At 41.2% G+C, this 26,995-nt stretch overlaps 1 protein-coding gene and 1 long non-coding RNA gene across 15 annotated transcripts in view; one reads left to right on the forward strand and one right to left on the reverse strand.

Moving 5' to 3' along the window:
• RBMS3 (RNA binding motif single stranded interacting protein 3) overlaps positions 1-26,995 on the forward strand; it is a 1,589,121-nt gene that overhangs the window by 806,978 nt on the left and 755,148 nt on the right. For 5 of the 14 annotated variants that reach the window (XM_070455292.1, XM_070455293.1, XM_070455295.1 and 2 more), the window contains exon 1: positions 2,566-3,319. The exons of the other annotated variants lie outside the window; for them this stretch is intronic. In XM_070455292.1, the coding sequence (XP_070311393.1) occupies positions 3,245-3,319 (75 nt within the window). In that variant the 5' untranslated portion in view covers positions 2,566-3,244. Of the gene's footprint in view, positions 1-2,565; positions 3,320-26,995 lie in introns of those variants that run through there. 14 annotated transcript variants of the gene reach the window in all.
• Positions 1,923-2,516, reverse strand: LOC139031191 (uncharacterized). Its single transcript, XR_011483576.1, has 2 exons — positions 2,340-2,516; positions 1,923-2,126 (listed from the first exon to the last, which is right to left on the reverse strand). It is a non-coding gene; the product is annotated as an uncharacterized lncRNA (long non-coding RNA).

Consider the following 26,995-nt stretch of genomic DNA (forward strand, 5'->3'; position numbering starts at 1 on the left):
TCTGGCCCCAGCCTCATTCCCTAGTCTTCACTCCTCACTTGCTCCGTTTCAGTCCCTGCACGATTTCCGGCACATTCCAAAGACACATGCTCGCTGCCAGCCTTTCTGTTCTTGCTGGTTTCTCAGCTTAAGATGCTCTTCCCTAGATGCAGGCTTACTGCATCTTTGTTGAGCAGATCCAGAAAGTGCTGCGGTGATGTCAGTGCTTCACATGCTTGTCTTGGTGAATTCACGTGATCAGAGCATGAACTGGGCAGTGGCACTGCAGGGATGAGGCACCTCGGTCTGTCTCTGTAGCAGGACATCCCCTGAACCCAGAAGTGTACTTCAAGATGGATACGATTTGGCTTCGAGTTGTTCCTCGTGTTTAAGATGTCTTATCAGTGGCACTAGTGGTAAAGACTCTGCCTGGCAATGGAGGAGGCCTTAGAGACCGGGGTTCAATCCCTGGATTGGGACGATCCCCTGGAGGAAGGACTGGCAACCTGCTCCAGTATTCTTGCCTGGGAAATGCCACAGACAGAGGAGCCTGGTGGGCTATAGTCCATAGGGTCAGGAAGAGTTGGACACAACTGAAGCGACTTAGCATGCATGCACTCATTCTTCAAACATGGGACATCCATTTGGTGCCAGATGCCATGCCAGTTTTTAAAAGATGATGGTAAACAAAAATGATGAGACCCTTCTTCTTTCTTGCTTTCCCTGATGCTTTTAGAGCATCACAGGAAAAAGAAAACCAAACAGCAGTTCATAGGCAGCAACATTGGATAAACATTAAATTAGGGCAAATACCAAGTGCAGTGGGGAAGTTCACAGAAAGCTACTGGGTGGGTGCTATCCATGCTGTGTCTAAAGAGGGGGCCAGAGGGTCTGGTGGAGTTCGATCTTAGGAGACTCCCCTGCAGAGGGGATGATCAAAGGCCCTGAGGGCCCAGCCCAGTCCTGAAAGCCAGACAGTGTCACTGAGGCATCAAACAGGGGGCAGGGTCTCCTGTTTGCATCTGGAGAAGATGTTGGGTTTTCAAGTGACTTGAATACTATACCAGAAGTCAGGACTCCATTGTCTGAGCAGTGAGATGCTGCAAAGGATTTTGAAATCAATGGAATTTCTCTTTAGTATTTGTCAACGGAATTTCTCTTCTGTTGACTGTCTGCAGTCAGGTGAATTGGAAGAAGTTCCATTTTCTAGATGGGACAAGTGAGGCCCAGAAGAACATATAAACAGTGGCAGAGATTTAATTTTCTCAGTGCTTCTCAATACTTTCTGAAAGCTTCATGGCTTTTACTCCTACTCTCCACCCTTCCCCCTTCCTTCCTTCCTACAGTCGTTCTTGTCCAGAGTCAAACATAAACTTCTGTATACACCGTCGTGATTATGACTTTGTCTCCAAAGACCCTGTGTGCACTCACACGGCTCCCAGAAGCCAGACCCCCGCGGGAAGCTCATTGCCCACAGGGAGGTGGGGCTTGTGAGTGGATGGACCCCGGATTGCGTGTGGGACCACATCCTCTGATCTCCTTGTCTAGGAAGCTGGATTGGTACCAGGAAGCTTTTCTCTGAAAAGGCGACTCTGGGCTGGGGATAAGAGAGCAGGCTTGACAAAGTCGAGAGGAGTTCAGCGCTGGTCTGTCTGCCCACGCTCTGGGCATGCGTGAGCCCTCGGCAAAACACAGCTGGTGTGTCTAATTTTAGCCTTGCCTGCCTTGAAAAGGGACCCTTTAAGGAAATATATTTTCTCTGAAACAATTTGTATTATAATGTAGCAGCTGATAGACATGTCAGAAGACTACTTGCTATTGGTGGAGAAACACTCTGCCAAGTGATGATGATTTTCGTTCTTTTTTCTCTGTGTGTGTATGTGTGTGTGTGATGTTATCAGGAAAGTGAGCAAAGGACCCGTGAATCATAAAGAGATACACAGTAAGAGAAACAGTGCTTTTATTTATCAAGACAATCATAAACCGAAGGGGACGCCTCTTTTGATTTTTAGAAGATGGATGTAAGGATCAGAAGGACTGTATCTGCTATGATAAGTTGGCCATGGTGATCTGACGGTGCCTGGCTTGTGAAGAGCAGTTCTGGAGTAGACTCCAACATTTCCTCAGCACTTACTGTCCTCTATAACCTAAGTAAAAGGTTAGTTTCTAAAGCAGGTCTCGGATTCATTTGGCTTTAGTGTGTTCACAGGTTTTGAAAGCATCCTGGACACACTTTTTTCCATTCTCACCAGCGAGCTCAGTCCGTCTGCCTGGATTTTTTTCCCCTTTCTTTCCCTTCCTCCCTGCGTCCTCTGGTCCCTCCCAGGGTCTGCCGTGTTTTGTTTCGCAGTGTGGCTTACCTTGAAACTTGGCAAGCGGAGCGGAGAAGGCAGCTCTTGTGTTCTTGTGTGGGGTGGATGGAGGGAAGGATAAGGAATCATCCACCGCCCACATTTGAGTTCCCTGGGTTCAGCGGCAGCGGCAGCAGCTTTGCTACAAAAACCGCTTTGCTATTCGAGATAGCCAGCAGAGGGAATCGCAACTTTGCTGGCAGCAGGGGTTGAAGCAGCCTTTTTTTTTTTTCTTGGAGGAAAGACTGCAGCCTTCTGGACTGCGTACGCTGCTCCCTGGAGGGGCTCTCCGGGTCCCACCCACTGGCTGGAAGGAGGGGACGTGAATGAAAGGACAGGACAAGCCCTGAACACCATGTCACTCTGGGAGGGACGCAGCGGCAACTGAGCTGTGCAAGGTTTTTTTTTTTTTTTTCCTTTTCCCTTTTCTTTTTCTTTCTTTCTTTTTCTCCCCCTCCCTTTTTTTCTTTTTCTTCTTTCTCTTTCTTTCTATTTTTTTTTCTTTTTCTTTAAGGTGGGGAAAGAGACACCCAGGAGACAGGAAGCTGATCTGCAAGATTTCCGAGTTCTGCTAAAAGGACTTTGATTTTTTTTTTTTTTTCCTTTACAAACGCTGGCAATTGACATCACTACAGACAGCCGGGTAGAGAACAAACTGCCTCCTCCCAAGTGGACCCCAGGCGTGATCCGGGGAGACTGTGTGGGGTTTTTTCCTACGGATCCCCGCCTCTTTCTCTTTTTGGTGTGTTTCTTTTTAAAATTCTTGCTGTGTTGGAACTAGCGAGTGCTGGAAGACTCTCGGAAGCCTCATCAGTCATCGGGACTGTCAGGAATAGTGGTTCCAGAGGAAGCTCGGCCTGGGGCACATAGCCTGTCATCCAGTTCCCTGCCTCGGAGATAGCGATTCCAGCTACATGGGCAAACGCCTGGATCAGCCACAAATGTACCCCCAGTACACTTACTACTACCCTCATTACCTCCAAACCAAGGTATGGCATGCCCCACAGCCTGGCAGCAGTGGGGTGTCCTTCTGCACTTGGGGTGGGAAGCAGACGGGCGTGTGAATTACCATTAACCGCCCCCTCCCCTTATTCCCACCAGCTCTTCCTGCTTCTTTGAAATTAGTAACATAGCAATGGAGTTAATGAAACAGAGAAAGATATAAGAAGAAAGCAAGCCCAGAATCGGGGCTTCCTCTTTAAGGAGAGATAATAGTTGCACTTGAGTTCCTTTGTTGTTGTTTGGCCATCTCGCGGAGCCCTCGGCAGACGGGCAGGGTTGTTAAAAGGAGATCATAATAGTGATGATCGGGCACGACAATACAATTTCAGGGGCTTTTCTGGTGAGCTGTTCTTTGTTTGTGGCTCTGAAAGGGTTCTTCCCACTGGATAGGACATACTGGGGTTGGGGGGGGACTCAAACTTTTAATCGCTAAGTGTAGAATGAAAGACAGGCGTGGGAAGGTATACAGCAGCTAACTCAAGTCTCAGAGTTTGTTTGGGCGCATTTTTGGTTTTTCTATGGCCTCAAATATTTTATTTTATATTGAAGATGGTCAGAATGCCAGAGAGTAAATTTAGGAGCTTCACCATAGATGGTCTTTACTTTTAGAAGCTTGGTGTTTCTGTGTTGGCTACCATCAGAAGGCCTGGGGCTTGAAATGGGATGAAATAGAGTGATGATAATTAGACATGAATTGGTTAAATAGTTTAGGCTTTCCGTGTGTGCTCAAGCGATCTTGAGGGGGCCAGTGGTAAGCCCACGTCACTGAGCAGTGGGTCGTGCCAACCATGAACTTTATCGTGCAGTTCAGACATGGTAGACTCTCAGGTGTGAAATCACTGCTCCAATTTGTCGATTACATCGGACTTGATATTGGGGGAGGGGTGGGGAGGTTGCTTGTTCCCCCTTGAATGCATGGAGTGTATTTCTTTATACATGATATTATTTTGCATTGCATTAGCCGTACTCTACTGGGCTCTTTATAATAAATAAACACGCAGGGAGTGAACAAGGCGTGCCTGAGTGATCTGAGCTGTCACCAGGTCTGGGTGCCCTGGTTAGGGTTTGGTAATCATGCTGTGGTTAACTCTCGTTTACTCTCTCTCACCAAACAATGCCGATTTGTAAACCAAAGCGGGCAGCAGACTTTCAGTATTATATTAAAGATTGTTCTTTTTTTCCCTTCCTTCCTCAGTCGCTCTATAATTTGCCCTGCCCCTGCAAGGTCGACTGCTTTTTGCCTTTGTGAGCGTTTAGTTTGGGCTGCTGCTGAAATAAATAGACCAGCCCTCCTGCTCCATCGGCTGGAGTTTTAACCCTTTGGGGGATTCCTTAAGGAAATGGCAAAAAGGACAAGTTACAAATGGGAAATTTATAGTCATTTCTCATCCTCCAAAGAAACAAAAACAACACACTCAAGGGTTGCATGAAAAATATCCAACATTCCATCCCTTTTAGTCATTTGGCTAAATTTTTCCAAATGTTTCAAAATTCATGCTTTCTTTTTTGGTTCTTATTTTCTACCATGAAGTCTATTCAGAAAAGAAACTTTGCATCAAAATGAATGGAATAAATGGAATGATGGCTTTTTGACTTAAGATTTCTTTTAACCAATTACTAGCAAGAAATAATGTCGGGCACCTTATGTTAAAGATACATAGCTATACTGGTGGGAAGTATGTGTGTACGTATGTGTGTGCATATATGTTTGGGGTAAAAAGGAAACATGGGGTGTTGAGGAAAAGAGATCCAGAAAAATAGAGAGGGAGTTTAAAAAAAATAATCTGTTTTGGGATCTTCTGCAGTTTAGTGCTGTGTAGACAGGGAGCATCTGGATCTTGTTACTTTCAAGCGAGTCAAAGCCATCAACTTCTGGAACATTTAGAGAGAAGTTAGATCCATTAGGTGACCTCAGCTGATATTTGGGTAATCAGGTCAGGGTGGTAGAGTGTATAAGATCAGTTACTCTGGCTATCTTGGTGGTTCATATTGATTATTACATTGTAAAAATCTGACAGAGCTGTGAAGTTGTCGAGTATTATTACGGTGGCTCTGAAATGACAGGTGTTAATGACATTCCTGGAAGCTGAAGATATAAAAATATGCCCTCTATGGGAACGTGGGCACTCGGGTTGGGGAGGGGGGGGGGATGGTCAATGTACAGTATTATAAAATACGGGAACTTTCCAGCAGTGTGAATGCAGTGTAATAAAGTCTCATCATGCTCCAGCAGAGTGTGAAAGTAATTGGGTTATCTTAGTAGCACCTTTTGCTCCTTTTTCACGTATGTCCCAAAATATAATCTATAGTAATTCTGAAGGAATTGCATGCATCTTAGATTTATTTGGTAAGCGTAGGTGGAATTCCATAAAATCCACTGTCCTTCCTGCCTTAGCTTGTAGGTAGAATCCAATTTTAAAATCATTGCTATTTAAAATCATGCTGATACATAAAGAACATTTATGCTTGATAAAATTAGAATTCTATGGTTGACAACAAAAATCATATTGTGGTGACACCATGCCTTAAACTATTCTCTAAATGCAGGTGCTTTTAACTCAGGCACAAAAGCCATTTGCTGACATTAGTTTTGGGTGGAAAATCTTCATGGGATTTTGCAGAACTTAAATGTTTATTATTGTATTCATTTAGAAAATGCCAAAATACTGAGCCTTCGTTTTCTACCTAAATATGTATGTCAGATGCAGCTACTATTCTCTTATGATAAAAGAAAATGAAAATGGATTTTGAAATAAATGCATTTGTCTTCCATTTGCTCAAATGCACTTAAAGTTGTAGGAAAAACTTGTGATACTTCCCTGCCTATTCTGTTCCAGTTCTTACCCATCACATTAGAGTCAATCTCTTCACTTTGTTGCTTAGAAAAAAAGAAAGAAAGAAGATATTTATGCTTTTCTTTCTTTGAATAAATTTCCAGATGCTTAAAATGTTACATTAGAAAAACATGAGTCAATCAAATAAAAGGAAAACCGGTGGCTGACTTGTAGCTATAACTTACTCTCCCAGACCTACACTTAAAGTTATCACTTGTCCGTTTTCTTTTTGACCAATTTTTTTTTCCTACCCAAAGAAGCAATTTCTAGAAAGAATATTACTTTTATTTAGAAGTAATGAAGAAATCTTGGTGACATGTCACTATATTTAAATAAGAGACATAACTGGATTTCTTTTTTTTTTTTTTTCCATAACTGGATTTTCAAAAAAAAGTTTCAGGAAGCCAAATTTGCTGTTGGAAGACCACCCAGAATAATTCAGTTTTAGAGAAAAGAGACCAAAAAAATTGTTTCTTAGCTGAATGATACATAACGATATGTGATTAAGTTGTCTTGTAATATTTCTCAAGGATTTTGTTACACCCTATTTCCAATAGCCAACCTGTTGCTCCTCTGTTATGGTCCAGGGTAAATTTCAGTCTGAATTTGAGGTACTTTGTGGCAGGGTGTTTCTTAGAAGAACAAGTTGAATGGGGCAAACTAAAAAGAGTTAAAACATGGTCACAACCTGGTCAACTGATATTTTGTAGTTGAGACATAGATATTTCTCTCATATGTGATATTTGGAAAACTTTAGTCATCATGAAACTTTAAAATTCACCCAGGCACACACAGAAAGTTTTTTTCTTTTCTTCCTTTTCCACACTTACACCAGATCACTACGTTTCTCCCAGTTTAGTGCAGTTTCTCATCAGTCTGCCTCCTGCCTTTGGCCATCTGCTTCCCGAGAAGACCTTGAAGAAAGGGGTTCAGACTGCAGTACCCTGACAAGGGCTTCCTGACTGGTGGGTCTCAGATTCTGCTCAGAGCCTGGTGTGAAGTTGGGGTCAGGTGGAGGAGCCGTTCTCCACCAGCACACTGACCTCAAGCTGAATTTCCAGCCATCTGCAGCTGGACAGCTGCCCAGCTCTGAAAGTCTAGCTGGAGCCCCGTGGTGCCATGAAAAGAGCAGACACTTGAAAACAGAAGGCTCAGGGGGTCGGCAGAGAAAGAGGGAGGCTCCTGTGGGGCCAAGATACTCTTACCCATGTGAATGTACAGATCCTGCAAAAGCAAAACAAAACAACCCTTCTTCACACATTCCTTGCACATGAAAACACAGAAAATCTTGCAGAGGGAGGGAAGGAGTTTAGAATTTCCTTCGTACTTCCTGTCCCAGATTTGCATTGATAGTTGGAGTTGGTAACTTGCCAGTTACCAACCAGTTTTGTACATTTCAGCCTTGAAAACTCCCAAGTACTGTTTTCCTTTGAGAGGCTGAAATGTACAAAACTGGTTTTCTAAAAATCTTCCAGCAAAAGAATTTTTAGGAATAACTCCAAAAATTTCTTTCACTGTAGGAGGGTGATACGATAGTGTGAAACGATGATCCATCATGTTTCATGTTAGAATGTATACTATTATAATTGGTTTAAAAAGAATGTATACTATTGTGATTGGTTTTAAATGAGAGAAACGTAATAAGAAGCTACCCTCCCTTTTCAGTTTTTTTTTCTCTTACTTTTACAAATCTTTGTTACTGTTGAAGTTCTTTTCTCTAATGTAGTCACCATTTTCACAACACTAAGTCTAGTGCCTACTAAAAGGAGTAGAAAGGTAAGAAAGTTCATGTTTTTTTCTTTTCCGGATTAATCCCAAATTTAAGAGAAACACCATGTATATTTCTTTGAACAGTATCTTTCCAACACATTTTCCTTTCACTTTCTCTCAATTTGGAAAAAAGAAAAAACAGAATTTCAACTCAAAAATATTTCCATGAAGTAATAAAATGTAGTTGAGCATTGGGGGTAGAGGCCGTGTGAGGAAGAGGCCAAAGAGAAGGGAGGATACACGTCATTTCAGGTCTCTCTGGCTCCAGGAATTCTGAAAAGCTTTGGTTTTGTACTAATATGATTTACACAATCCTTTCTGACATTATCAGTCTCTTTGGCAGAGAGAGGGCTCAGTCACAATGATGCCCATGCCAGATTCTAAGAAAACCAGGCTTTTCCTTTAAAAGAAAAATCTTTGGAGTGTTGGACTTCTTATTCAGAGTAAATGGTTGATGTTTATCCAAAATTGGCTTCGAGTACTACATTAAAATTGTGTTTTGTAACAGTCTCATAAGCCACAGCTGTATGTGATTAAATAGTGTAATATCAAAAGCATGTGAAAAGAGACATTTTTATGCTATAGCTGTTCACAGCAAGAGTACAGATGGGGCTGAGGGGAGACAAGAGCAGAAACGCACTCGTGTGTTGTGATAAGTGTGTTGTTGAGGATATGAGTTATGATACGTGTGTGGAGGGTACGTGCTGCTATTTTTGGCAGCAGTGGGAAAAATGCTGAACTATTTTGGATGTGATTAAAAATATGCTCTTTGAAAATGGAAACTGACATAAAATACCAACTTTAAATATGGAATGTCGTTTCATCGCAAAATGCATAGTTACTGAATGGATCTGAAAGCAATGCAAATGGAAGATAAAAGTTATTCCCGTGAAGCACACATTCAAAAAGCAAAAGTGAAGAAGCTTTCCTTCTGTTTTGAAATAATAAATACTTTTCTCCTTCTTCTTTTTTTTTTTCTACTTTTAATCTATGGAACTATTGTAAGAAAACCTGCAAGCCATTTATCCCTAACTAAAGAGTGATAGCAAGGATCCTCAACAAAGAACAATATAGGTGGCAGTGTGATTCTTTTCTAAGATGTTTGAAAAATTGAGGTTAGGGTATGAATATTAATCTTTTGTTGCTGGTGTCAAAAATTACATAGTCACACAAGGAGACACAACTTTTGCTTCTGTTTCTTTAGTAGATATGTTACAGTAAAGAGGCTTTAACTACAAAGTTTTTGAAAGAATGTTTGTTCATGGAAACTTTAATCTCTAGTCTTTTAGAGATTATCAAGATACAGGATTACCAATACTAATAAAAGATTATTACGTTAAGTGATCATTTTCAGGGCCTCGAAAAAGCCTACAGAATTGGCTGTTGATTTTCATATGTCAAACATTTAAAAGCAGTTTTAAAAAGTCAAAAAGAGGGGTAGACCGAGATAAGTTGAATTTTATTTGTTTTGGTTTTTGAGTTTTCTTTTTCAAGGTGGTATTGGCAGAGAATTTGTTCACATAACAGTTTTTTTCGGTGTGGATTTATGGATCAGGAAATGCATAGCACGTGGAATCATAAGTGAATGCACTTTTGCCATTCAGAGCATCAACCTTTAGTGCACATCCAATTCCAGAGAATGGAGAATGAATTTTAAGACATTCCTCCTGCTTTCCTTGGGGAGAGTTCTCTGACTTGTGTGTCGATGAGTTGGTTTTGGGGACAAGTTCCCTGCGATCCCTTATAGGCTTAGTGTCTGTGACTCTTGCTTGGAGATAGATGAGACGGCTTCGATGTGTTAGGGGCGTTTAGCAGATGACCTCGGATTTGTGCCACTGATTTTTGTTCAGATCCTCCGTGCTTTCTACAGAGCAGATCAACTGCTGCTTTGTCAACTCTGGAGCCTTGGCACACATAATTATCTGCATCCTTCACCACATCTAAATCCAGAGATCCCAGAGAAACAGCCCTGTCACCGTCACCCAGCAGTGGGTGGAGAGCAGTTCCCAGGGGCGGGGCCAGGCTACAGGCACTATTTAATCACCATTGTTGGCTTTGTTGTGGTTCAAGTTTTCTTCCTTGAGTGCATAAAATTAGGCCATATCCAAAGACTTGCTCTCTCCAGGTGTCATAAGAGCTGAATGATTATGCATGTTTGGCTACATCAGTTGATCTCATTAAAATCCTGACAGCCCTAGTTTCATAAATGAATCTAGGAGCCCCTCAACATGTGGAAATAACAATCGATAGATGAAACACTATTTTGACTAGAGTTTGCCAGTCCCTGAATTTCTGAATAGTAGGCTTCAAAGCATGAGGGGAAAATGATTTAGTAATCAGAGTGCATGGTATCATAGGAGAAAAATCATAACTTCTCCAGGACACATAAACAAAAACATTCTCTTTTCCTCTTCTCACTGGGTTCCCTTCTGAGTCCTCCCCAAGTCCCTGTGAGCTGAATTAATGAAAGTAAATGGAACCTTGAATTTTGTTTTTATGAATGACTGTGCTATGCTTAGTCGCTCAGTCCTTTCCGACTCCTTGCGACCCCCATGGACTGTAGCCCGCCAGGCTCCTCTGTCCATGGGGGTTCTCCAGGCAAGAATACTGGAGTGAGTAGCCTATCCCTTCTCCAGGGGATCTTCCTGACCCAGAAATTGAACCAGGGTCTCCTGCATCGCAGGCAGATTCTTTATCAGCTGAGCTACCAGGGTAGCCCTTATGAATGGCTAAGAAACACCAAAATTAAGCTAGACTACATACACAGTCAAGGCAGCTTTGATAATGTTCTTCCCTGTTGTGCGGAAAGTAAGGTAAAACAGAAGAAAATGGAATCTTATGATATTTGAAATATTGGTGGTAATTGTTTTGGGCAAGTGATTTTTAAATTGTTCTAGATTGTGCTTTCCCATCATTATACTGTAGGGTTAAGACATTGGCAAGTATTACCAGATGCAGGGGACCTTTTCATTGTCTCCTCCTTAACTGGTAGTTTTCAAGCTGAGTATGGATCATATACAGAATTTAATGAGGATTTGGGAGATTTTTCTTCCTATTTTTATCTGGGGACTGCTGTCTATTTATCTTAGTCATATTTCTGATGGATGGCAATTTAGTGAGAAGGAAAATGGAAAACAGAATGCTAACTATCTGGCTTTCTGGAACTATTTAAGATTTCTTAAAAGCATGTTTTATGTAGGCAAGTCATATCTGAGGCTATAACTGATGTCTGTATACTCTTCAGTTGCCCCTTTCGAAACTTATTCACAGAGATTGGATGGTGGCACCCTGAATATCACTTAGAAATAAGATAACTTAAAATTCAAATATACTTCTTTTTTCTTCTTCTTTATTTTGCAATTTCATTTTTTTCCTCCCAAGCAAATAGTCCCAAATAGATTTGAGTGGATGAAGTATTTGAAGCAGTGTGCACAAAGCTTAGAGAAAAATTGGAGACCGTTTTCAAGGATATCATACAAGGAAAACCTATGACATATCCATGATGTTGAATTTCTTCTTGAGAGATGAGAAAAATATTTTTCTTTTTTTTAGCTTGGTGCTAGTCCCTTGAAGGGTTATGACAGCTCCTGGGTTAGCCTTGGTGTTGGCTTTGAGCCCCTGGGTCTCTTGTCAGGCACACCAGTCAAGACTGTGCCTTCAGAAATAAGGATTCTGTGTTGTAATCTAGGTAGACAGGGAAATCTGAAAAGAATAAATTTCTGATGTTCTTTTCTCAATTTATTCCAAAAAGTTAACCATTGACTCTAAACTCTATCATTCATCTGTTAGGAGACAATTGGGCTTGTGTTAGCAATAGGAAAATTTCCCTTTCTGGCCAGAAAGGGAAAATTTCTCTGTTCAACTTTGTTGATAAGTTAGAAAAAGATAAGGAAAAAGTGCAAGGGGAGAGGTCAGTGAACAGGGAAGAATTTTGATGCTTTTAAACAATTTTATTGAAATATATTTGATTACACGTTTGTGTTACTCTCAACTGTATAGCAAAGTGGTTCAGTTATACATAAATATTCTTTTTCACAGTATTTTCCATTATGGTTTATCACAGGATATTAAATATAGTTCCCTGTGCTCTACAGTAGGACCTTGTTGTTTATCCATGAACAAGGAAGAATTTTTTTTCCAAGTTTAGAGATATCCTCTAAGAATGAGAGAAGTGAAGGGTCATTCTAAATTCTTCATATTCTCTGAACACATTAAGAAGCCCCTACTTCTCAACAGCTATATTAAACATATTAAAATGTACTCACATTCCACATCAAATTAGATTTTTTGCAATAAAATGTTAAAAGAGTTTTTGTAGTTTTGCTGCTGAAACTCTCTGGGTATGAGAAAATTAGTTTATGTGTGCTTGTGAATTTATGTGCACTTATCATCTTGCATATGCAGGTGTTCTTACAAAATGGAAAAATCTAATCTACAGATAGATTTTCTTGAGGTGCAAAGAAAGATTATTTCGGCCTTTACTAAATAGAACAATGAATAAAGTTGACAGTGTATTATGCTTTGTAGAAACAATTGTTTGCTGATTCTGGTTTCACAGTTTTCATTTTTGTTTGGAGGCAAGATATTTTTCTCATCTTGCCAGTGCTTTTGTAGGTCCTTAAAGTGTTCAGAGAATCTGAAAAGCTGGCCATATCTCTGCCTACTGTGACCTTTTGACATTCAAGGTATCTCTGTATTTTAGTAATCCCAAATTTCCGGGGCGGGACATGTGTTTAAACAACACAGTCTCTTGGAAAATGTCATTAACATTCTTTGGCTAAAATATGTCACAAGCAGACACATTGCATTGACCCTTGGCAGTGACAGCAATTGAGTGTTCCAGATCTGGGTGCTAGGTCACAGAGTTTTTTTCATTATGTAGTTGGTGGAATTGTTTATCAATTGGAAAGAAAGCCAGCTTGACTGGTACAGGTATTTCCATGGGCTCCCAGCTGAGGGTCCAAGCAGGAGGCAGGTCCCTGGCACAATAGTTATTTTATGGCATAATCTTTCTAAATAACTATAATCTTTCTTCTGTCTCTAAATAGGATCATAGGATTTTTACATGCATGGAAATGGCCACCTCCTCCTGTTCCCCAAGTGCATGGTCATTCACCTTGAATGACTTCTTTTTAGCTTGCTTCCAGAGGCCCCTGTCAGCCCTACAGCATCTATGTGCCTCTGAAAGCGGACATGCCTGCACAGATGCATGCCCCAGCCAGAACCCCCATGACCGTTACAAGTGGGGGCATCCTGAAGAACTGCTTCTCTAGCCCTAAGCCACATGTGATACTCCCTTCAATTTTATTCTGATTTTTATTGTTTTCAGTAATACAACAACAACAGTAAAACAGGTCCCGAGCATAGCCTTCTCCCCTCACCTCAGTCAAGAAGGAGTTGTCTCTGGCTCTTCAGCCCCTGCATATGCTCACACCTGAAAACTCCCTCCCCTCCACAATCTTGAAGGATGAATTCTCATAATCACCCAATGTTTTGATTCTCCACCGAATTATTCAGTTTTCTTTCCTGGCATTCCAGCCAGAATCTCACCAAATTTCATCAGCAGATTCAACAAATAAGCTTAGATTTCTCTCTCACAAACAAAGACACACACATATTTCTGGAAGCTCTAAGAATTGCTACAGTGGTTCTGCTTTTCTCTGAGGCTAGATGATCACTGAGAAATATGGAGGGGCAAATAGGGAGATATATACCTGTTCTTTTCAGGTCTAGTAAATTTTTTTTGCTACCAGTGGATGGCAGAGAGGGATGAGTCTCATCAAAATATGGATGACTAATAATTTTCACTTTCTTTCAAAAATGTGGTATATTCATCTGATCTAATAAGATATATTGAAAATATATTATGCAAGATAGATATAAATTCTTTGTTCTCCATTATATGTGATAGAATTTTTTAGAAATCTCATTGATAGATTGACTCTAATCCCCCCCCCCCCCCAGTTATTTCATAATTATTGGTTATATCATGGAAATTCTAATGATCCTCAGAGCTTGTACTGATGAGGCTGTCAACGGTATGGTAGGAAAAAACGTCAGTTTCATGATTTTAATTTTACAAGTGATTTATGAGAGGCACCAAGAAAGGTAAAACAGAAGAAGAAATAGAAAATAAAAGGCTGAAATTACCAAGCTCTAATTTATTTTTGGACATTTCTGGAATCTGACCATTTTCCTTTCCAAAGGCAAAGGGTAAGGGCTGTTTGACAAAGAAGTAATAGTTTAGGAATCGAAGAACCATCCTTGGGGGAGAAAAACACTGTAATATGACTATATTAATAGAATTAGACTTGGAGGAGTCATAGAGCTGAGATTTTTGGTGTCTTGTGTAAAAGTGAAAGATCAGTGTTTCTGAGGACAGCTTAGCGCTTTGTTCTGCCGGCGCATACACATGCGCTTGGTAACATGCGGCACCTGCTTTTCTTGTTCTGATTTACTCATCACTCATGCCCACAGATGCCCTGGATAAAAGCCTTATTGATGCTTTGGACTGGATACAAGGGTGTTTTTTAGAAGGATTTTGGAATAAAATTTTTGCATGTATTTTGGAATGTCTGTATATAAACCGTTCACATAAAATGTTTTTATCTGCTCAAAAATATAACCATGAGTGAAGTTAAGTTGTTCTGTGTAGAAGGGATCTGGCTTTGAGTGGAGTAACCCAACAGGATAAGTGATAAAACTGGCAAAACTGTGTTGGCATGAGAAGCATCCAGTGCAAAGTGCTAGCCACATGGCCTGATGTTTGAGGGCAATGATGTGCCCCCGGACCCATGGAGCCACTGGATTGAAGACAGGAGTGAAGTGATGTTTCAGTGTCCTGGCTCTCAGCACATTTGTAGGTTACAGGGTAGGTCCTTTTGAAAGAGTGTCTAGACTTCAACATGGTCATTGAGGTTTAGATCAGTAGAGGTCCAAGAAAGATTGGCTGGTACTGCTATTATTATTCATGGTCTGTCTCTTCTGCCAAGTTCCTTGTACTGATTTCTCCATCCTTACTCCATTTAGGACGTCTGCCTGCAGTGACCTCGTGTTGACACTGCGTTCTCTCCATCCCCCTGCCTTCCCCAGATCCTCCTCCCTGGGAAACTACCCCTTTTCTTTCTGTGCCACAGCTTCCAGCGCCCTTGCTCTTTACTTTCCCTCTCAGCCCTTTCCCCTCCTCAGCTTCACTGCGATGGGTTTGCCTTCCTGGCTCCCTGCCGTTAACTCCGAAACTTGTTTCTTTCTCTTTGTTCTCTTTCCTCTCGGTTCCCTCTTATCGTTTGTTTTCATTATTGCTTTCTGGTTTTTGTTGTTGTTGTTTGATTTTTTCTGCTTGTTTCCAAGGTAGAGTTGGATTGGATTTTGACTTTGTTTTCTTGCTTGGTTGCAAATTTATTTCTGGCTTTGAAATGTACCTTTGCTCATCAGGATCAGCTTTGTGTCAGGGTTATTCTGTGAACCCCCTGAGGACTAGGATCACAGGGTCTTCATCTATGAATGCCCCCACAGGATCCAGCAGAGTGCCTGGTGCAGGCCGAGTGGATGACAGAAGGATTTTAATATGCGTTAATCCACATCATTCAATGTGTCTCATGCAGTCCTCTGTTGCTGAAGGAAGTAATATTCAAAACCAGAGATGCTGAATGTTGCTTTCACCTCTGCAGTGCTTTATGTCAAAAGGCATTTTGTGTACCAGAAGTAAGTCTTACTAAAGTAAGAACCTCTTTTTATTCAATACTTTTATCAATTGATGTACCCTACTCCACCTTTTACCCCTGAAACTTGTGGACCCTGGACTGTTGGCTGGAGATAGGTTGTATGTATACCTATCTAATGAACCTACTGTGATAGCTAGCAGGTGAGCTGAATCAGAAACTAGTAGAGAAGATGAGAAGAGAAGGGACGGGAAAAGCTGCTGCAGTGTTGCTTCCCAAGGCTCTGGCAAGAACATCAGAACACGTGCCAACTTGGAAGGGCAGACATGCATTTCAAAGACAGTGTAAGTAACCTAGCCAGTATTTGGAAATTGGGGATGAGTAAAAGCAAGGAGGTCAGAAGTAAATGGCAGTGGTGGTGGTTTGAGGGAACTGGAGAGGCCATTCCTGAACACCTGCCAAGAATATCCACTCATATATGTGGCTTCCTTCCTTGGGTTGGTGGAGAGTTGGATGTATCAGGAGGTGAACTCAGCAGATGCAGCTAGGAGATGGGTTGAGTACTAGGCCCATCTTTTGATCTATTTTTTGTCTTATTCAAGACAGATGAGGACTTCCCTGGTGGTCCAGTGGTTAATACTCCATACTCTCATCTCAAGGGGCCTGGGTTCGATTCCTGGTCAGGAAACTAAGATCCTGCATGCCACCCAGTGTGGCCAAAACAAAACAAAATGAGACAGATGATCTTAGTGTAATAGTCATTTGTTATCCCCCCATACCATGTAAATATCCACAGGAACATTCTTATTTTAATCAACATTTTGAAAAGACAGTTTCAGAGATCAAGTAAGAATGACAAAATCCTTATTTTGGGGAAAAGAAAGCTCTAGTTTCCCTTTACAATTAACCAAACACGTATACAAATATGTCTAAAGTAAGGATAGATGATATAAGATGGGATTCTGAGGTCAACTTCAAAGCCTTCCTCCTTGAGGAATCTATGGAGACAATGGCCCAGTTGTGGCTGAGAGAACAAACTGCGTTTTTGGTTTGGATGCCTCTTGATTTTTCCAAGTTGTGCTGAGTCTCTTATGTTTGTTTGGCAGGGTTTTTTTTTTTTTTTTCCCCTCTCTTGTTCTTTTTTTACGTCAAGGTTCTTATTATCATTTGTTGAAACAGTAGTTTCTATATATGTAATTTCCTCAACATTTGTTAAATTTTTCTATTGCAAAATAATCCTGCATCATCATATCTAGTGAAACAACTCAAGAAAAATAATGAAAATATTAACAATCTTCTTCTGCACACCACATCATTCTGTGATGAGATCTCAGAAATAATGTATGGTAATTACAAGGTCATTTGTGTTCTTCTATAGCTTTCTTTATGCTCATACAAACATACTATCAAGTCTATGGTGTCTGAGATCAGACTGAGCAGGTTATTTTACTCCCTTTTCAATGATAAGCATATGTGCATTCTCCACAGGGCACTAAGCTTGTCTTTCTTTTTTTCTTTTTGTCAGGGCAGTTGTTTCTAGCATGTTTGCATCACGTTTTACGCAAGTGTTGCCCATCGATGAGCGTGGATATTTTTGCCCCTGTTTTTCCATTCCGAATAATGCTATAATATGTGTACGAGATATTCATTTCAAATACTGAAAATTAAATCATTGATCTTCTGAGCAGGGTTGCTTCCTTTTAAACTCTGAAAAAATGCCTTATTATACAAAGATTGATATCAGTGCTTAGATTCTTAGCCTAAGAGTCTGCATCCCGTGGGATTGACCCTCCCTTTTGTGTTGGGCTAAGAAGGTTTATTAAAGTCTACTGCTTTTGGTGAGAAGATGAACCTTCTGACTGATATTTCAGCTGAAAGGGAACCTCTGTCAATTGGCAGAAGCAGAAATGTCTCATTTTTTGGTGGCACTCTCATGGGGATCCCAGCAGAGCTTGGGGTCAGCAGGGCTACCATCTCATTGCTTCTTGTCCATCCCGTGAGGTCCCTCTTCTGTTTCCAGATTGATCTCATCTGTCTGCCACTCATATTCCAAGTTGAAAGAGCAACCACGGGTAAGGAGCCCAAATCTTCGAATCCCACTGAAGCATTTTGGTCCTTGAGCAGATATTTTTATCCCCAAGGGCTTGAACATCAGGATTTTCCTTTTTATGTCATGATCTTGGGAATACTGAAAGATTGTATTTTTTGATAGCCTTCATCTACTGGTTGGGTTTGGTGTTACTTGACTATAAGGGGAAATATTATGGTTTTTTAATTGAGCTGGCAAAGCTGACTCTGGAAAACTCTAATGAACCTTGGTGAAATCTGATTGTATTTCTTTTCTTCCCATGTACTTGTCCTGTTTCTCATTGCCAATATCAGTTTTAATTAAAGTTAAAATGTGGATATAAAAAAGCCTAAAACAAAAGTTTACCTGCAGAACACCTCTGCTGGGTTGATAGAGACATATTTACCAACAATCTGTCTGGAAGACAGTATATCACAAAGCTTCAACTGTTTGCTCTTCCTATAAAACAGATAGATCAAGGACATGCATTTCTAATTACAATTCTCTTTCATGGATTTTTATTTCTTAGAATTTAATTACATCCTACAAAGTTTGATGGCCAAATTCCACATGCTTCTTGGGAAACTCAGGGAGTTTCCTAAACACAGACCTGCAAAAGTGAAGGTTTATCTCTTACTTTGTGTATGAGATTAGATGGAGAACTTACTTCAGCACAGGAAGGCAAATTGAGCATTTGCTCTTTCTACAACTACAATACTGACCATTTTTTATCCATGCTTAAAAATCAACAGTATACCATACTTCATATATATTTAATGCAGGTATAAACATTTTAATCAAGTCTGGAAAAGGAATCTAATAATCAGAAATGAAAACAGCACTTTGGTTAGGTGAAAGGACTCTGAGTGGCCTGGGAGGTGTGTTTTTGATTCTAGGACTTACTTTAATACCATTTCCCTGGGATTCCCTTACCTTTTTATATTTCTGCTTCCTGCCATCTCTTCCCATCATGAGAATATTTTAGTTATTTGATAAGAAATGTCTTGACAGTATTAAGACTAGTAGTAATATGTTTCGGGGTTCTGCAAAGAATGCCAATATATTAACATATTATGAAGATGATAAAATATAAATAAGAACCATTAACTCCAAGAGATTGTTATTAGTGATAATGGTAAGAAGAGGGGGACTGAGAGGCCTGAAATTGACTTGATCCATGATTATAATGGACCACAAATCCTTATGAGAATTCAGATCAATGCCTTTCTTTGAAACATTTCTCTGTACATCCATTATGTTTCCCCGGCCTCCATCTCTGCCATCAGTTGGACTGAAATTATGTAGAGAGATTTGCTTTCAGTATTTCTCATACTTCTTCCATGAATTTTTTTTTATTGTGGTTTTGTTTTGGAAAGCAATGCAGATATTTTTCGGCGCTTCATAGAAAACTCACTGCACAGTCTGAGATGAATCTATTCAGAAATTGTCTGGTTTTTACATTGCTGTATTTCACAATACTTGCACTTTCCCCATTTACATTCCCTGGATGCTTTTTGTCTCCCAAAGTAACTAAATTAGAGGAGGGAGGGGTGCTATTTTCTTCCAGCCAGCTTATAGAGAACCAGCCCCTGCTTTCTGAGAGCTGTAGCTCGTGTTTAGAAACACTTTGAGCGAGGCCTGCACTGGCTCTGGGTGTGGGTTGGGTTTTAACCAGATAATTTTCTAGACTCTTCACTGTGGAATGAAGGAATTGAGGTTTCTTAGTTTCTCCAGTTTACACTGAGTTTTCAAATATCCTCAAACTTGCTCACACATAACATTTCTGAACTTCGTTGTGCTTATTTGTTAATCTTCTTCCAACTGTAATAGCTTCTCTCACCTGCATCTGCATGCTCAAAACACAAGGACCATCTCAAAAGTCTTCCAGCTACGTGGCCCTCAGTCCTTGTCCAGCATCTGGTAGGTGCTTGATAAGTGTCAACTAATGGCACGGAAGTCGTTACATGTCCTGCACGCTAGTAACACTTGCTGATAGGCACTTTCCGGGCACCAAACCATTTTTCTTTCTTTTGGTTTTCACAAAAAAAATCAGCCCCCAGAGGAAAGAATCCTTGCCCCTTCTTCCTCATCTTGCTCTCAGAACCTACAGCAATGATCTGTGCATGGCAGCGCTGGTCAGTTTCCCACGAGGGAGGAGCTGATGCTCTTGTTCTCAAAGCATCCTTTAATTGACGGTACAGTCTTCTGAAAAGTTGAATGAAACTGCTCCATATTTATCTGTGCTTCTGCTGCAGTTTTCCTTGTTCCCTTTTAATTTCAAAATAATATTGTACTTGCAATTCGAAAGATACACACAAACTAGGAAGGAAATGTAAAGGTGAAATTCTCCTCTGTGTGTTTGGCATTTTTTTTGTTCTGTGAAGTATTTGCTTTATTCTCGCTCATTCTCATGTTTACTCTCAAGTCAACATTGACTTAGTTAAAAAACAAGTGCCTGTTTACAGCTGCGTCTCCCACACCTCTATGTATGTTTGGTCTGAAGACTCTTTAGAAAAGAAGGAAATGAGATTTTTCAGTGTTTGTGCATGGTTGAATTGTAGTATCTTATAGCCCAGTGCTGTACCAGTTTATTTCACATCTTAGCGCTGTTAAGGAGGGGTGTGGAACCTGGGAATTCTGACTGTGAAATCCGAGGTGTCGATCAGTGGATGCTCATGGAGCGTTTCCTTAGGCTGGCTCTGCATGGGGGGTGGGGGTGCGGTTTGAGGTCAGCTGGGACCAGGGACATTTTACTGCAGTGCTTGCACCTGGAGAAAGGTCTCCTTAAGCCACAGGATACATAGAAACCATACGTGACTAAAAAATAATGGTGTGCGTGTGCAGTTAGGACAAATTGCAAGCAAGAGGATACAAAAGGCCACAAGCCAAGGCCATTTCTGGGGTGCTGGCAGCCCACGCAGGGAACTGCCCACGATGCCCGCACACAGCCCCACTGAGGGGCCGCAGACCCCCCAAGCGCCTCTGCTGCGCCGCGCCGTCACCCCGCCTGAGGACCTGAGCAGGGGAGGGGCGTGCGCTCCTGGCTCTGGCTTCAGCTGCCTTGAGCCTGGGCCCTGTGCTTAGTCACTGAGTCACGGCCAACTCTTTGCGACCCCATGAGCTATATAGCCTGCTAGGCTTCTCTGCCCGTGGGATTCTCCAGCAAGAATACCGGAGTGGAGCTTCCCGACCCAGGGATCGAACCCAGGTCTCCCATGTTGCAGGCGGATTCTTTACCATCTGAACCACCGGGGGTTGAGCCTGGGCCCAATACCCCTTAAGGCCTTGCCTAAAATTCTTCAGTGGCCTCATCAATTTCTGTTGATTAGAGAGTCTGAGGACCCAGGTCGTAACAGTTAGTTCAAGACAGAGGAGGTTTATACCGTGATTCTTGCTCTTCAGACACGGATCTTTTTTTTTTTTTTTTAAGAAAACAGAGCTGGCACATGGAATAAAGCAAGGTAATTAGATGCTAAATTGTGTGGCGTTGACTTAAAGAGGAGGGACAAGGGCTGTTTGGGCAAGAAGAGCTATGAAGGGAGAAGAGACTTTGGGGTCAGTCTGAAGGAGAACAAAGGAGTCGGGCATTTGGCTTATTGGCAAAGCTGGGGCAGGATGGGCAGGCATTCCTGCTGGAATGAGAGCAAGGACATAACAGAGGTGTGAGGTGTGCCTAGGGGAGGTCAGACAGGCAAGAGGCAGACTTTGCTGAAATAGAGAATGGGCAGGAGATGGAACTGGTTGGGTTCCCAGAGCTAAGTCAGGCCTTTGAGGGCAGGAAAAAAAAAACAAAGCGAACCATTGTTTAATCTTTGTACAGGGGGTAAATTTATAAGATTCATTCTCAAGGCGTAAACCATAAATGAGTGATAGACTTAAAATTCTTTATTTTAAATGTAATTCCCACTTTTTGACGACAAGTGTATTTATACATCTTCATTTAGAAAAATTCTATAAAGTAAAAAGCAAGTAAAGAGTCTTATAAATGTTTGCAACATAATGTTACAAAATTTTGACATTCTGGAAATAAAATAGGCTCCTACTATTCAATAGGACAAAAAGAAAACACTCCAATAATAAAAGGGATAAAAACTCACACACACAAAAAAAGATATAGCTAACAGGCACGCAAAATTATGTCAATAATAATTGAAGAAATGGTGACCAGTGAGAGAAAATAATAGTGAGAGATTATTTTACAAAAACATTTCTTAGTAGCCTGGGTACATTGAGTTACAGGGAGATAGGGACTCCCAACACACTGTTCATACTCTGGGGAATATTAACTCATAAGTAACTTTTGGATATCAGTTTGAAAGGATGTATCAAAAGTTTTAAGAATGTGCATACCTTGTTATACAGTAAGTTCAATTCAAGAAATAGCTGCCAAGGGGTTAAAGCATATTTGTACATAAGTGCGTTGTTTTTAATAGGCAAGATTTTGAGCAATAAAATATTTGGAGTAGATTAAATAAATGTTGGTTTATCTTTACAAAAAAACCACTATGCAGCCATGGTATCGATACATATAGATGTATTGAACATAGCAAATGGCATATTGTTTGGTTTTAAAAGTAAGGTATAAGGCAGTGCTGTAATATCATTCCAAACATGCCTTTAAAATCCATGTATGTCTATGTGTGCATGTTAATGCTTGTCCTATGTTTACCTGTTCCTAGAAAAACATAGGAATGATTTTTTTCCGGGTTTTTGAAGTGACATATATTTTTAAATACTTTTGAGAGTAAGCTGATGATCACTCAAATAATTAACACTGGATGTTTAGTTGTTTCCAAGAAACAATAATGACAAGTGAAGAGGAAGCCACACAAACTAGTAAGTATCTTGATGCAGTTAGCAGAAGGAAGCAATTAGAGTTGTTTCACTGGGAGTGAAGAAACCTACAGAGAAAGAAATGTTTGGATTGATTACTGGTATTTTGTAAGGGGTAATGGTGCAGAAAGGTAGCGTTTAGGATGTCAACCTAAACCTGAGTGAGCATAGACAGGAAAGCACAAGATACCAGGGACTGGAAAAAGGCCAGAGCATTAGATGATGCAGAGGCTGGAGGGAGGGGCAGAGGAGGATCTGAAAATAGACAGACCTCCAGTTTGGGACCTAACTTTGGGGTGACCCTGGACTCCTAGATGAAGATGTGCTGTGGGCAAGGAAGAGGAACTGAGTGGGGAGTACGTCCAACAGCAAACACAGATCTAGGTGAGGTGACACTTGAAGTGATACATGTGAGTGTGATAAATGGGAGTGGGGACCCACAGCAACGGCAGGGGGATGCTAAAGAGAGTTAGTGTCCTTCCTTCCTTCCACCCCGTCTGTGCCCTGCGGGGACTTCTGGCTTAAGATCATCTTCAGTATGGTGAAGCTCTTGTTAGGCAAAGAATTGTTTACTATCAAGAGTATTTGAGGAATAAACCTCAGGGAGTTTAGAAAACTGGGCTTGCAGAAACTCAAACCATCTTCAAGTCTGAAATCTTTTCCAGGTTTTGATTGTATCCTCACACGCAATTGTCCTTGGCCACTCACTTCTGATTTTGTTGCCGAGACCCTTTCATGTGGGCTCATTTTTGAAAAGTTTTATCTAGAGATAATGAGACAGTTGGGGATGTTTCATTTGTTTGTGTGCTTGCTTAAATTATTGGTTTTTATTTATTGGTTTATTTTCATTGTTCGACCAACTGATTATTTTGCATGGAATTTCTTTCTCAAGTTGTACTTTAGGACACTGTTTGTCAAACTTTTGCATACATAAAAAATCCTCTGGTGGGTCATTCCCTTCCTCCTCCCCTTCCTTCTTCTTTCTTTCTTTCAATTCAGACTCCGTGGGTTTAGGGCAGGGCCCAAGCAATATTTTTCACGGTCTTCTGAGTGAAGCTGATGCTGCTGGCCTGTAGATCGCACATTGAATAATACTGTTCTAGGAAACATAATTCTGAAGCTCACTTTCATTTTCACTTTGAAACTTTCACATAGAACCATCTGACTAAATCACCAAGTACTCTGTTGAAATTTACTGATGGTGGCACTTCCTGATTCTTATATTCTATAACCATTTATTCAGATTTAAATTTGCCTATAATTTAAGTAATGCAAATTGTTTTTGTGGTCTATTGACCTTTGTGCCTTCAGATATCCATGATATGACTGGAAAGAGATTTCAAGGGGAACACAGTGGGTTATCCCCAGGATCTTGGCAAAAAAAAAAAAATTAGTTTTCCTTCTGATACTTAAAATTAACTGATCTTCCCAGTATATATAGAAAAGCAATATTTATTCAAGTACATATGAATCTCTTGTTTAACCACTGATTTACCAAAACTATCTAGAGAAAAAAACTGTTACAGAAAGAAATAACAGTTGAGCACATGTGTGTTGCCTGTCCAAGGGGGAGGGACTTTGAATTCTGAAATCCAAGCATTCTTGCCAACACAGAAGGGATCTCTGCTATGTGGCTCAACCTGGTCTGAGGAGAAAAAAAAATCCCCTTTGTCTGTTTGTTTTTCCATTTTTAAGCTTCATTTTTATTAGCAAACACCCCATGTTTTTATTTCTGCAAACTGTGAATATGCTGATCATAATATGTGTGTTATGTAAGATAAATTGGCCTTCTGGTTTGTACATTAGTTTCCTGTGAGTTGAGTCAGGTTGAATCTGTCTCCAGAATTCTGGTCATCCCTGTGTGTGCTGAAAAAATCCAGTTCCTAAATCTGCGAGGCTGGGGGAACAACTGTGTTCTACCCTAAATTCACCAAGACAGCAAAATGGTGAGTCCTCTGAACAGCCCATGTGCAGGCCGAAATGGAAACTCCTCAGCTTTTTTCTGAGCAGTTTACTTCTGAGCAGTGCGTCTGTTCATTTAGTAGGAAACAGATCAGGATCATTTCATAAAACTGAAAAGAACGTTGAAATCATTAGGGCCAGCCCTTTCATTTCTTCCCTCCCGCTGGAGTCTGGTTATCTCTTAAGCCTGGCAGTTGACAGCATTTAAAGGCTGGGTTCACTGTCAAAATATGCTGCTGTCTGTGGGCTGTTTCTGCTTTGTGGTGTCTTAGTCTGGAGTGTAGTGTTTGGCATTGGGTTTCGGTGCTAAAGTCGAGAATCCATCAAACCTTAACCTCAAGGCCCCTTCCTGAGTTTAATTTAAGAAGCACATATTTGCATTAGAAAACCTGTCTGTTTTGCTTACCTTTGAAAGTGAACTTCCTTTCATTGAATTACTCTTTTTAACCTTTGTAGCACAGGATGACACTTTTTGATAGAAACCTCAAAGAATAAATCCTGTTGACGTGAATATATTCTTCAGAATGTACCAGAGGGAAAATATACATCAGAGTCCCAAATAAGGTTGAATGGATTGTGGACCTATTGTACTAAGTCTAGACACTGGAAATTATACTTTCAAATATGCTTTAGTTGATAGAGGAGAACAGAGGAGTAAGTCTTTTTTCTTTTCATAGGGACTCCATATTTATTTGCTTTTATGTTCTGTTATCATGTGAAAATACAGCTTCCCAGGTGGCACTGGTGGTAAAGAACCCGCCTGCCAGTGCAGGAGACATAAGAGACATGGGTTTGATCTCTGGGTCAGGAAGGGTCCCTGGAGGAACACATGGCAACCCACTCCAGAATTCCTGCCTGGAAAATCCAGTGGACAGAGGAGTCTGGCCAGCTACAGTCCATAGGGTTGCAAAGAGTTGGACAAGACTGAAGCGACTTAGCATGCATAATGGGGAAAAGTGATCATAAACACTTGATTCAAGACATTCTCCATCATTTTTGAGTTTCGGTCTGTTTCCTGTCTATAAGAGTTGGATGCAAGAATGAGGAATAATGTTTGCCACTTGCCTAGTATTTGGTACTTGGTATGTACTTGAGTACTGGTAGTTATTCTTAAGGAGGATGTTTTAAAGCAAGTTAGTATTTAGAATGGGTGGTGAGACTCACCACCCATTAGTGCCTTCTCCGCCTTCTTCAGCATCTTACAGTTGGATCCACGGAGATCAGAACCCCACAGACAATCCTGCCCTGCTCTTGATTCATTTAAGAGGGCTGTCACAGCTCTTGGCTAACCGCTTGGAGGATCCTGGAAATCAGCTGCTCACCCAGGTATGGGTTGGGGTCAACTGACCGCAGCACTGGCAGTGCCCTGGATTTCCACATGAGACCACCTCTGGTTAGAGTCTGCAGATTTGTGTGCTTCCGTCTCCCACCCCCCAAATAAGTGTCTGGTTATTCTACCCAACCTTCCTGTCCTCCTAGGGTTCAGTGCGGTTCATGGGGAGGCTCTTGATCTCCAGCAAGTTTAGATGCATCCTCGTCCTCCTTATGGAAATCTCATCTTTTTACTGCATCCCAGGGTACTGGCCCTCCCTTACCTCACCTCTCAGATTCACAGATATGGCCTCCACTGACTTGACTTTATTTCCCCTCCCACCTAATGAACATTCACAGTGACTGTTTCTGGAAACATCCTCTGAGTTTGCCCTGTAGAAACCACCCTTACGACCAGCCGCCCGCCTGTGACCTCGTCCCTTCCCCCCCTCCCCCTCACCTTTTCCTGCTTTGGCCTCAGTGGCTTCATTTCTGTTGCTCCAGCACACCGAGGCCTTGTCAAAAGCTGTTCCCTTCACCTCAACTCTGCCCAGTCTGAACAGGGATGATGTATTCTGGCTGGTCAAGTCCTAGTTTAAGCCCTTTTGCTGACCACCTAGTGTAAAAGCATCCCCCAATCAGGCTTCGTTGCTTCACATTATTTTTATTCCCCGTGATACACAGAGCGCTTACTGTTACTGGATATTTTTCTTATTTGTTTTCTTCTTTCTTTACTCTCTGCCTTCTCTATTAATAATCTCTGCAAGAACAGAGATCTGTTCTACCTTGCTCTGTGCTGTGTCCCCAGAACCTAGAACCAAGGGATGCCACATAGAAGGTGCTCCATTAACATTTATTGAGTGAGGAATCAGCTGCCCATTAGGTTTCTTTTTATATCTGGCTCTATTTTCCCAGTGCCTGTGCTGGATTATATGCCAAGATCTTGTTTCCTTTGTCTGATGACAACAGTATACCTGTGTACCTCAGATACGTTGGCCAGCTTCACCATCCCATCCCTCTCAGCCAGCAAGACACTGAGAATTTGCAGCAGTTTCTGCCACCTCCTGGGGTCCCCCCTCATGTCCCAGGAGACCCTGCCAGCTGACTGGAGCAGGAAATCCAAACGCCGTGTCCCCTTGATTCTTAAAGTTGCCTCTGGGTTTCTATTCTACCAGAACTGGATTGATGGTACCTACAGTGGATTATCTGTGGCTTCCCAGGTGG

The sequence above is a fragment of the Odocoileus virginianus genome, chromosome 26 (genome assembly GCF_023699985.2).
Source record: "Odocoileus virginianus isolate 20LAN1187 ecotype Illinois chromosome 26, Ovbor_1.2, whole genome shotgun sequence".
Lineage (NCBI taxonomy): Eukaryota > Metazoa > Chordata > Mammalia > Artiodactyla > Cervidae > Odocoileus > Odocoileus virginianus.